The following is a 13237-nucleotide window of genomic DNA, read 5'->3' as shown; positions in this document are numbered from 1 at the left end:
TGATCAGTTTCTTCGTTAGCTCATATGTTTTTTTTAAATGTGTTTTAAATTACAACTTGTCATCACTCCAAATGCCAAGGTATTTACATTAGGGGACTTGCTCAATTTGTGTTCCATTTAACGTGCAAATATGTACGTCTGTATAGTCAAAGTTGTGCTCCAGAGGATATTATATAGGCCTGCTTTTTGTATCTGCATGCAGTACCAGTTTAAGGTCAGGAAGAGTTTTTTTGTACGACATTAAAAGCAATCTGCAGATCAGCTATAGCCTGGTTCACAGAGGAGGCAGAAGAGTACAGCCCAGTGTCATCAGCATAAAAGTGTAGCTTACAGTTATTTACTAAGGAACCAATATAATTTAAATACTGTGTGAATATTATTGGCCCTAACATAGACCCTTAAGGAACTCCTTTTGTGACTTTGAGGAATTGCGAGATGACATAGTCAGCAATTGAGGTCATTAGGTCGTTTTTTTTTTTAACCAAGCACATGCATTTCTATCAAGTCCGCCAGTGGACAGCTTTGTAATAACAATGAATGATCCATAGTGTCGAAAGCTTTTAACAGGTTTATAAACAAGGTAGTGCAATGCTGTTTTTTTATCAAGAGCGCATACAATATCGTTGACAACAAGGGATGCAGCTGAGATGTCCTTGTCTCAATCCAGATTGATTATGTACTGTATTTAGGATACAGTTTCTGTTAAAGAAGGAGCGACTTTGAGAGTTTATCAATAACTCTAGTACTTTAGCCAAAAACGAAAGTGTTGATATCGGGCAGATGTGAAGAGGAAAAACATGCGCTGTTTTCCATTCTTTAGGAATAATCCCAGAAATAAATATTACTAAGAAAATACGGGCTATGGGTTTGACAATAAGAGGGACTGTCACAACTAGATGACCAGGATCTGGTCTGCCCGTGGACTTAACATCTATAGTAAGCAAAGAATCAAGCACGTCCTTGTCTGTAAACTGATTAAAGGAATACAAGGGATCCCTGGGTGTCTGTTGAGCTCCACACTGTCTACAGTCTGCGTAGAAACATAAGGTAGAGCTAAATTCTCAAATATTGAGAGTAAAAAACCATCACATATTTCTATTTTGTCAGTGATGGGGCCAGAAACTGACATGATTTGGGCAGCGAGATGTAATCGTTTTCCAAAATGTAGATACCACCAGAAAGAGAGTCTAGATAGTAAGTTGATTTTGACAAACAGCTCAGGCGTAATGACGCACCTTATGATGGGATCTCCAATGAACAATTGTAACATTAGATGATGAATAACTGATCCAGTCTACGTTAACGCTTATGAAGGCTCTGGCAAACCAGGGCCTGGACTTACTGATGGTTTGTTTCCCTCTTCAGAGCAAGTACAGGGAGTCATGGCACACTCTAAGGGCTCAGGGCTACAAACTGACCATGCAGGACATCCCCTTCCAGGCTGCCAAAACCTCAATGGATTTAGCCAGCAATGTGAGTAATACTCCGTTTATGGATGCACTCTTTTGAAAGTACAGCAGTTGTAATAATAGCCATTTTTATATATTAGAAAATGTGCTAGAATTGTGTAAGAAATACAAAGAATATAACCCTGGAGAAATAAATATGTTTATTGAACCCATTTTTATTTAGGTTATTGTACCACCTGCTGGCCATTCATGTTACTAACACCTAGAACCAGTTTATAGCTGGCAATATGGCACCATTTCCGTGTCTTTCATTTCATATCTCTCCTTATCCTTTGGCTGTTTTTGTTGGATCATTTTGTATCTTTTTGAGTTTGCGTTTTATCGTCATTCTCATCTTGGAATTTGTTCAAATAACCTGGAAACAATCAATGCCTTCATTACTCAAAATTTGAAACTGAGTTCATAACTGAACTTAGTGAGTAATAAATATGTTAATAATTGCAATCAAGAAATTTACAGTTGTTTTATTGGAAGATGAGTTGTAACCCTTACCTGTATTTTGGTGAATTAGAACATTAGAACAGAAGCCATAACAACGGTAGAATTTGGTTCCAAATCTCAGCTGTTGAAAACAACATTTTTGTCTAAAAGAAATGTGAGATAATGTCTAGATGCTTTTCTTAGTGGAGATCAATTTTATAAATTGCCTGGCTGGGCTGATGAGTTAGTGGATTGCGCAGTCAGATGGAACAGAGTAAATAGGCATTTTAACATCATAGCTTTAGCCAGTGGTAACTTGTGGAATAGACAACGGCTGGAAGGCAGTTAACCAAATCAGCATTCAGGATTAGACCCACCCGTTGTATAATAGACACCAAAATAGATGTAGGGTTCCAACTCATTTCCAATTAGTGCAAATCCTCCAATAAAACAACTTGAGATTTCTTGATTGTAATTATTCCCAGGTACAGTTGTTCCAAGGTTTGAGTAATGAACGCATTGATTATTTCCAGGTTATTTGAACAGATTCCAGGATGATAATGATGGCAAAAAGTAAACTCAAAAACCGCACAAAATTGTCCAACAAAAAACGTAAATGAAAGGATAAGGTAAGACTCAAAATAAAAGGAACCTTAGCTAGGAACCTTAGCCACTACAGTAGTACCTATTTGCATGTAAGATACACTGAGTACACAAAACATTAAGAACACCTGCTCTTTCCATGACATAGACTGACCAGGTGAATCCAGGTGAAAGCTATGATCCCTTATTGATGTCACTTATTAAATCCACTTCAATCAGTGTAGATGAAGGGGAGGAGACCGGTTAAATAAGCCTTGAGACAATTGAGACATGGATTGTGTATGTGCGGCTTTCAGAGGGTGAATGGGCAAGACATAAGATTTAAGTGCATTTGAACGGGGTATGGTAGTAGGTGCCGGGCTCACTGGTTTCTGTCAAGAGCTGCCACGCTGTTGGGTTTTTCACGCTCAACAGTTTCCTGTATGTATCAAGAATGGTCCACCACCCAAATGACATCCAGCCAACTTGACACAACTGTGGTAAGCCTTGGAGTCAACATGGGCCAGCATCCCTGTGGAACACTTTCGACACCTTGTAGAGTCCATGCCCTGATTAATTGAGGCTGTTCTGAGGGCAAAAAGGGGGGGTTTGGTATATGAGGGCAAAAAAGGGGGGGTTTGGTATGAGGGCAAAAAAGGGGTGGTTTGGTATGAGGGCAAAAAGGGGTGGTTTGGTATGAGGGCAAAAAGGGGTGGTTTGGTATATGAGGGCAAAAAGGGGTGGTTTGGTATATGAGGGCAAAAAGGGGGGGTTTGGTATATGAGGGCAAAAGGGGGGGGTTGGTATATGAGGGCAAAAGGGGGGGGTTTGGTATATGAGGTGCACAAAAATACAATGGGGTGGGAGGAAATAGAAGAAAAGAAGGTGTTTTAACAAAATCAAATAATGAAATGTATATAATGAAGTCACCAATGTATGACAGTCAATTTGATCAAGTCAATCATAAGATGCACTTATTGCCTGTTCACACTTCTCTTTCCCTTCTACCAACCTAGGTCCAATACAAGCACAACCACCTGCTGGATAAGGGCAAGCACATCGGCGCCCGCAGCATTCTGGATGACCCGCGCATGCTACATTGCATGCAGATGGGCCGGATGACGAGTGAGCAAGAGTACCGCAAAGACGCACTTTCCACCAGTGGCCAGTACCACCTCAATCCAGATATGATCAATTTAGTGACAGCCAAGAACGCCCAGGCTCTGGCCAGCGATCAGGACTACAGGAAGAGGCTCCATGCGTACACTGTCCTACCTGACGATATTAAAGTCCAATGGGCCAAGAAGGCCTACAACCTGCAGAGCGAGGTAAGGCAGCGAGGAGGGGGGAGGGTGGGTGGAAGAGAAGGGTGGAGGGGAGAGGGAGAACATGGGAAATATACTATTAAGTATTAGGATATTGGAGCAGGGGCTTTCCCCTCAAATTAATTTAACAAATCATGTCCCAGGGTGCAACATTGTTAAGAATAGACTAGAAGGGAATACAATCGTTTTTACCATAGTGCATTTTCAACATAATGAAAGAGATCTCAACCACAGTCTCAGGAAATACAAAGAACAATATTCAAATAAGAGTTTCAGTAAATATGAGGGTATAAATAGCAACCCTCTCCCTGCGTCTGTGTTCTAGAAACTGTACAAGTCGGATCTGAACTTCATGAAGGGCGTGGCCTGGGATGGTGTGGGGGCGCCTCTAATGGAGTTGGCAAAGAAAGCTGGAGAACTCGCCAGTGATGTAAGTACACAACTAGCGGCCATGTTACCTGAGAAATAAGATAGTGTGGTGTGTGTGTGTGCACGTGCGACTGATCCTTATGTGAAGTGGTCTTGGTCTTGCAGAAGAAATATCGTCAACTGCCAGACAGTCTGAAGTTCACCCAAGTGGCGGACTCTCCAGACATTGTTCATGCTAAGAACAGCTACCTGCAGTGCAGTGAGGTATGAGCTCCTATTCATTTTGTAAAATCGTCAGTGTCCTCAGTTGAGAAGGGCTACTAAATCTAATGCTATTTGAAAATATGCTTGCTAATGCTTGCTATTTGAAAGAGCAAACTCCACCCATTTGGCACTCCAGGCAGACAAAAGCAGGTATTTGAGATTTTAAAATAGCATTTAAAACCATGTCTGTCTGTGACCCCTTCAAAGGCAAATTCTGTGTAATTGTTATCAATGTTATTCTCACCACGTTACAGAGGCTGTATAAGTCTGGAGACTCGGACGCCATGCACAAATATACCTTACATGCCGACGACCCTGACTTCATCAGAGCAAGGATCAACGCCCAGCAAATTAGCAATGTAAGAGACCAACTATGCTTTTTTTTCTCTAATGCCTTGTACACACTCTGTTGTACATCAGTTGTATAAACTAAGACAACTGTTTTGATACAACGGAGAGTTTGTCTACACAAAAGTGTTTAGATGAGTTGCCGAAACACATCACAATGGTTGTGCAATAAACTCTCCATTGTATTACAAAAATATCAGCATCAGCATCACAACCTTGTGTCAAATGTGTTGTACATCAGTTGTCAATCTGAGTGTGTACAGGGCCTGAAAATGTCCAAAAAATTATTAGATGCATAATAAAAATCCAAACACCGTGAGACTCAACATATGGAAGCATATCGAGATTGACCACAAGGTGGTGCTATAACGGGCACATGTTTATTCTCATTAATGCATTTAAATCAGTCACGGATTTTAGTATTGTAACAAAACTTGGTACACATGTTCCAAACACTGAAGAGAACATATTCAAGCACATTCAGATCCACATGCAAATTCCAGTGAGATGATAAGGCCTAGGAGGGTGCAACCTGGCATGATGGTAAAGCGCCAACACACCCTCTCATAAAATGCCTTGCCAATTGGCCACATTGTGGCACTATAACAAGCGATTGAAAATGCAAAATTTGAAAGGTAACTTTTCTGAAAGGTCACAAATTTGAAAACACAAGGAATAAATATCACTGAATGACAGAAAAATTTGAACAAAGTAGGCTAATGAATTAATTCAAAATGAATGGAAGAGACGGCATTCAGAGGTCAAGACAGCGCTGCTCTGAGACAAGCATGGGGACTGGTCTTGATAAATCAATGAGATTTTTCTTTTCACTGAATCTCCATTTGGGTATTGGTTAGACTACAATTAGGGTGTGGAAATGTTAGGATTATTTTGCTCTTACTGTAGTACTGTAGCCTACTCCTGACCGGTCACATTGTACAGCGCCATTATGGGCTATTAGCAGGACAATAGACTCCTGCCAAGAAGGAGGGTAAGGGGGAGAATTGTATTGTCAAATATATTTCTCAGTTAGCTTGGCTGTATCACAACCGGCCATGATTGGGAGTCCCTTAGGGCGGCCAACAATTGACCCAGCGTTTGTTCTTAACTAACTTGCCTAGTTAAATAAAGGTCACGTTGTACAGCGCCATAAGGGACTCCCAATCACGGCTGGTTGTGATACCCCTGAGTTTCGTTTTTAGATTTTCTTGGAATAGAAACACCATAATATTAATCAAATTAATTAAGCTACATTTCTTAAAATCAATCCCATATATTATGTTCTTACAAAAATAGGTTTTATGAGGTGACGGTGGTCTTTTGGTTTCTCTCCCTTCTAAATTCTAAATAACAAACTGGCTTTATTTACATATTAGTAAGAATGTCTCACCTCATGTTCAAGAATGGCTTTTTTCTCAATCACTTCCAGTATTTTGAAAACAAAATAATCTCCAAAATATCACCATAGCCATAGAAAGTTGGTTGCAATTTCAGTTTCATCCACCAGAAAAGATACAACAAATATTGTCGTTAAACTCAAATATACTAATTGATTAAAAAAACTTACATGTGGTAAGGGGGAAAAAGTATTATTATTTAGCTTGTTTTTCACAAGCGTATCAGGCTGTGAATTCTGCAAACAATGTTTCTATGATGGGCTACTAGCAGGACAATATATATTGGTCATGGCTCCCGAGTGGCGCAGCGGTCTAAGGCACTGCATCTCAGAGTCCCATAGGGCGGTGCACAATTGGCCCAGCATCGTCCGGGTTAGGGGAGGGTTTGGCCAGCCGGGATGTCCTTGTCCAAAAAATAGGCACGGTGGGCTTTTGGTTTCTCTCCCTCTAAAATCAGAAAAAAATATTTTGGCCTTTATAAATATTATTTTGGCCTTTATTATTATTAATTAATTTACAATTCTATAAAAGCCCCTTAGATATTCTCAAAATTCAGATTTACCTTAACGAAAAATGTTAGTTAGATATTCATTTAGAACCCTCCAATCCTCTAAAATTAATTATTGAAGGAGAGTCATGTCATTGAAAAAATATTTGTAGATATACTGTAGGCCATCGTAGGCAACATGAGTCTCACTAGTGTTGAGTAATGTGCTGTGTAGGTCTTATTTATTTAAAAAGCATATTGAAGATAGACGCAATAGGATTTGAAGCAATAGTCTACCCGCGTGTGGTCAACTATTTCAGCACCGTTTTGTGCTGCTCTGAGACAAGCATGGGGACTTTTTCACTTAATCTCCATTTGGGTATTGGTTAGACTACAATTAGGGTGTGGAAATGTTATGCTCTTAGTACTGTAGCCTACTCCCGACCGTCACGTTGTACAGAGCCATATTTTCCTAACGGAGGGTTTTGTTTTTTGTTTTTCTTAGACTAGAAACACCACAATATTAATCAAATGAATTAAGCTACATTTCTTAAAATCAATCCCATATTCTACATTCTTACAAAAAAAGGTTTTAAATTCTCTAGTACAGCCAATATTGACGACTATCAAATGCTTCTCAAAGATGCCCTCTGGTGGTCAAACTAGCACTAACTAGTATTAATGGCAACAATGGCTGACAATTAAATAACGTGCCATAGAATTCTGCGGCAGACCGCAAGGTGTGCTGCAGTATGACGCAACTTTTACAGGAAGAACCACTGTACTTAAGAATCTCAAATCTCAAATATATTTTTATTTGTTTAACACTTTTTTGGTTACTAAATTATTCCATATGTGTAATTTCATAGTTTTGATGTCTTCACTATTATTCTACATTGTAGAAAATAGTAAAAATAAAGAAAAATCCTTGAATGAGTAGCTATGTCCAAACGTTTTACTGGTACTGTAAGTATTCACATCCCTGAGTCAATACTTTGTGGAAGCACCTTTGGCAGCAATTACAGCTGTGTCTTTCTGGGTAAGTCTCTAAAAGCTTTCCACACCTGGATTGTACAACATTTGCCCGTTATTCTTTTCAAAATTCTTCAATCTCTGTCAAATTGATTTAAGTAGATTTAAGTCTAATCTGTAACTCAGCCACTCAGGAACATTCACTGTGTTCTTGGTAAGCAACTCCAGAGTAGATTTCACCCTCTGTTTGAGGTTATTCTCCTGCAGAAAGGTGAATTCATCTCCCAGTGTCTGGTGGAAAGTAGACTAAAACAGGAGGCAAGGATTTTGGCTGTGCTTAGCTCCAGTCTGTTTATTTTTCATCCTGAAAAACTCCCTAGTCCTTAACAATTCCAAGCATACCCATAACATGATGCAGCCACCATTATACTTGAAAATATGGAGAGTGGTAATCAGTAATGTGTTGTATTGGATTAGCCCCGAACATTACTCTTTGTAGTCAGAACAAAAAGTGAATTGCTTTGCTCAATGTTTTTGCAATATTACTTTAGTGAATTGCAAACATGATGCATGTTTTGGAATATTTTTTATTCTGTACAGGCTTCCTTCTTTTCCCTTCGTTTATGTTAGTTATAGTTATATATTATATTATAGTTAGGTTAGTATTGTGATGTAACTGAAATGTTGTTGATCCATCGTCAGTTTTCTCCTAACACAGCCATTAAACTGTGTAACTATTTTAAAGTCACCATTGGCCTCATTTTGAAATCCTTAAACGGTTTCCTTTCTTCTGCAACTGAGTTAGGAAGGATGCCTGTATCTTTGTAATGACTGGGTGTATTGATACACCATCCAGAGTGTAATTAATAACTTCACGATGCTCAAAGGGATTTTCAAGTTTCTGCTTTTTCTTTTTTTTACCCATCTACCAATAGGTGCCATTCTTTGCGAGGCATTAGTAAACCTCCCTGGTCTTTATGGTTGAATCTGTGTTTAAAATTCACTGCTTGACTGAGGGACATTACAGATAATTGTATTTGTGGGGTACAGAGATGAGGTAGTCATTTAAAAATAATGTCAAACACTATTATTGCACACAGACTGAGTCCATGCAACTTATTATGTTAAAATGAAGATGGCGCTGGAGAGGATGGCTGCCGTTTCATTGGCTCTTAACCAACTGTGCTATTTTGTTTGTTTATTCGCATTGTTTGTAACTTATTTTGTACATAATGTTGCTGCTACCGTCTCTTATGACCGAAAAGAGCTCCTGGACATCAGAACAGCGATGACTCACCTCGAGTTGGACTAATCATTTTTCTTTAATGAGTCGGATGGGAAGGATATACTCCAAACACTCGAACAGGCCCTCATTCCCGTCATTCGCTGGAGAAAGAAACAGAGATTTCGCGGAAAGAGATCGGGGTGCCTTGTGAGGATCAGGCGACGAGTGGTTAATCTGCCTTTGCCATCCGTACTGTTAGCCAACGTTCAATCACTGGAACATAAATGGGACAAACTGAAACCATGTACAGTGGGGCAAAAAAGTATTTAGTCAGCCACCAATTGTGCAAGTTCTCCCACTTAAAAAGATGAGAGGCCTGTAATTTTCATCATAGGTACACTTCAACTATGACAGACAAAATGAGGGAAAAAAATCCAGAAAATCACATTGTAGGATTTTTAATGAATTTATTTGCAAATTATGGTGGAAAATAAGTATTTGGTCACCTACAAACAAGCAAGATTTCTGGCTCTCACAGACCTGTAACTTCTTCTTTAAGAGGCTCCTCTGTCCTCCACTCCACTACGTTACCTGTATTAATGGCACCTGTTTGAACTTGTTATCAGTATAAAAGACACCTGTCCACAACCTCAAACAGTCACACTCCAAACTCCACTATGGCCAAGACCAAAGAGCTGTCAAAGGACACCAGAAACAAAATTGTAGACCTGCACCAGGCTGGGAAGACTGAATCTGCAATAGGTAAGCAGCTTGGTTTGAAGAAATCAACTGTGGGAGCAATTATTAGGAAATGGAAGACATACAAGACCACCGATAATCTCCCTCGATCTGGGGCTCCACGCAAGATCTCACCCCGTGGGGTCAAAATGATCACAAGAACGGTGAGCAAAAATCCCAGAACCACACGGAGGGACCTAGTGAATGACCTGCAGAGAGCTGGGACCAAAGTAACAAAGCCTACCATCAGTAACACACTACGCCGCCAGAGACTCAAATCCTGCAGTGCCAGACGTGTCCCCCTGCTTAAGCCAGTACATGTCCAGGCCCGTCTGAAGTTTGCTAGAGAGCATTTGGATGATCCAGAAGAAGATTGGGAGAATGTCATATGGTCAGATGAAACCAAAAAATAACTTTTTGGTAAAAACTCAACTCGTCGTGTTTGGAGGACAAAGAATGCTGAGTTGCATCCAAAGAACACCATACCTACTGTGAAGCATGGGGGTGGAAACATCATGCTTTGGGGCTGTTTTTCTGCAAAGGGACCAGGACGACTGATCCGTGTAATGGAAAGAATGAATGGGGCCATGTATCGTGAGATTTTGAGTGAAAACCTCCTTCCATCAGCAAGGGCATTGAAGATGAAACGTGGCTGGGTCTTTCAGCATGACAATGATCCCAAACACACCGCCCGGGCAACGAAGGAGTGGCTTCGTAAGAAGCATTTCAAGGTCCTGGAGTGGCCTAGCCAGTCACCAGATCTCAACCGCATAGAAAATCTTTGGAGGGAGTTGAAAGTCCGTGTTGCCCAGCAACAGCCCCAAAACATCACTGCTCTAGAGGAGATCTGCATGGAGGAATGAGCCAAAATACCAGCAACAGTGTGTGAAAACCTTGTGAAGACTTACAGAAAACGTTTGACCTCTGTCATTGCCAACAAAGGGTATATAACAAAGTATTGAGAAACTTTTGTTATTGACCAAATACTTATTTTCCACCATAATTTGCAAATAAATTCATAAAAAATCCTACAATGTGATTTTCTGGATTTTTTTTTCTCATTTTGTCTGTCATAGTTGAAGTGTAGGAGAACTTGCACAATTGGTGGCTGACTAAACTTTTTTGCCCCACTGTATATCCTACCAACGGGACATTAAAAACAGTAATATCTTATGTTTCACAGAGTCGTGGCTGAATGACGACATTAATAACATACAGCTGGTGGGTTATACACTCTATCGGCAGGATAGAACAGCAGCCTCTGGTAAGACACGGGGCGGGGGCCTATGTCTATTTGTTAACAACAGCTGGTGCAGGATATCTAAGGAAGTCTCATCAAGGTTTTGCTCGCCTGAGGTAGAGTATCTCATGATAAGCTGTAGACCACACTATCTACCTAGAGTTCATCTGTATTTTTCATAGCTGTCTACATACCACCACCGACCGATGCTGGCACTAAAACCGCACTCAATGAACTGTATATCGCCATAAGCAAGCAGGAAAATACTCATCCAGAGGCGGCGCTCCTTGTAGCCGGGGACTTTAATAGAGGGAAACTTAAATCCGTTTAACCTAATTTCTATCGCGTATTAAATGTGCAACCAGAGGGAAAAAACTCGAGACCACCTTTACTCCACACACAGAGACACATACAAAGCTCTCCCTCACCCTCCATTTGGCAAATCTGACCATAATTCTATCCTCCTGATTCCTGCTTACAAGCAAAAATTAAAGCAGAAAGCACCAGTGACTCGGTCTATAAATAAAGTGGTCAGATGAAGCAGATGCTAAGCTACAGGACTGTTTTGTTAGCACAGACTGAAATATGTTCCAGGATTCTTCCGATGGCATTGAGGAGTACACCACATCAGTCACTGGCTTCATCAATAAGTGCATCGATGACGTCATCCCCACTGTACGTACAAACCCCAACCAGAAGCCATGAATTACAGGCAACATTCGAACTGAGCTAAAGGGTAGAGCTGCCGCGTTCAAGGAGCGGGATTCTAACCCGGAAGCTTATAAGAAATCCCGCTATGCCCTCCGACAAACCATCAAACAAGCAAAGAGTCAATACAGGCATAAGATCAAATCGTACCACACCGGCTCCGACGCTCGTTGGATGTGGTAGGGCTTGCAAACTATTATAGACTACAAAGGGAAGCACAGACGAGAGTTCCCCAGTAAGAAAAGCCTACCAGACGAGCTAAATAACTTCTATGCTCGCTTCGAGGCAAGTAAACATGAAACATGCATGATAGCATCCGCTGTTTCAGACGACTGTGTGATCACGCACTCTGCAGCCGATATGAGTAAAACCTTTAAACGGGTCAACATTCACAAGGCCGCAGAGCCAGACGGATTACCAGGACGTGTACACCAAACATGTGCTGATCAACTGGCCAGTGTCTTCACTGACATTTTCAACCTCTCCCTGTCCGAGTCTGTAATACCAACATGTTTTAAGCAGGCCAACATAGTCCCTGTGCCCAAGAATACTAAGGTAACCTGCCTAAATGACTGCTGACATGTAGCACTCACGTCTGTAGCCATGAAATGCGTTGAAAGGCTGGTCACGGCTCACATCAACACCATTATCCCAGAAACCATAGACCCACTCCAGATCCACAGATGATGCAATCTCTATTGCACTCCACACTGCCCTTTCACACCTGGTCAAAAGGAACACCTCTGTGAGAATGCTATTCATTGACGCTCAGCGTTCAACACCATAGTGCTCTCAAAGCTCGTCAATAAGCTAAGGACCCTGGGACTAAACACCTACCTCTGCGACTGGATCCTGGACTTCCTGACGGGCAGCTCCAAGGTGGGAAGGGTAGGTAACAACACATCTGCCATGCTGATCCTCAACACTGGGGCCCCTCAGGAGTGCGTGCTCAGCCCCCTCCTGTACTCCCTGTTCTCTCATGACTGCATGGCCAGGCACGACTCCAACACCATCATTACATTTTCCGATGACACAACAGTGATAGGCCTGATCACCGACAATGATGAGACAGCCTATAGGGAGGAGGTCAGAGACCTGACCCTGTGGTGCAAGGACAACAACATGTCCCTCAACGTGATCAATACAAAGGAGATGATTGTGGACTCCTGGAAAAGGAGGACCGAGCACGGCCCCATTCTCATCGACGGGGATGTGGTGGAGCAGGTTGAGAACTTCAAATTCCTTGGCGTCCACATCACCAACAAACTAACAGGGTCCAAGCACACCAAGACAGTCTTGAAGAGGGCACGACAAAACCTATTCCCCCTCAGGAGACTTAACCAATTTGGCATGGGTCCTCAGACCCTCAAAAGGCTTTACAGCTACTCCATCGAGAGCATCCTGACTGTTCAGCCTCCGACCGCAAGGCACTACATAGGGTAGTGCGTACGGCCCAGTACATCACCGGGGCCAAGCTTCCTGCCATCCAGGACCTCCATATCAGGCGGTGTCAGAGGAAGGCCCTGAAAATTGTCAAAGACTCCAGCCACCCTAGTCATAGACTGTTCTCTCTGCTACCGCACGGCAAATGGTATCGGAGTGCCAAGTCTAGGTCCAAGAGGCTCCTAAACAGCTTCTACCCCCAAGCCATAAGACTCCTGAACATCTAATCAAATGGCTACCCAGACTATTT

At 41.6% G+C, this 13237-nt stretch overlaps 1 protein-coding gene across 1 annotated transcript in view; it reads left to right on the top strand.

Moving 5' to 3' along the window:
- The window catches only part of LOC120060858 (nebulin-related anchoring protein), a 99743-nt gene that overhangs the window by 70000 nt on the left and 16506 nt on the right, over positions 1-13237 (top strand). Inside the window, exons 33-37 of the mRNA XM_039010269.1 lie at positions 1366-1473; positions 3488-3799; positions 4122-4226; positions 4331-4429; positions 4684-4788. Coding sequence (XP_038866197.1) covers positions 1366-1473; positions 3488-3799; positions 4122-4226; positions 4331-4429; positions 4684-4788 — 729 coding nt within the window. The remainder of the gene's footprint in view (positions 1-1365; positions 1474-3487; positions 3800-4121; positions 4227-4330; positions 4430-4683; positions 4789-13237) is intronic.

Source organism: Salvelinus namaycush, chromosome 16, assembly GCF_016432855.1.
Source record: "Salvelinus namaycush isolate Seneca chromosome 16, SaNama_1.0, whole genome shotgun sequence".
Taxonomy (NCBI): domain Eukaryota; kingdom Metazoa; phylum Chordata; class Actinopteri; order Salmoniformes; family Salmonidae; genus Salvelinus; species Salvelinus namaycush.
Note: the sequence above shows the minus strand (reverse complement) of the source record. Positions and strands in the feature narration are given on the sequence as shown.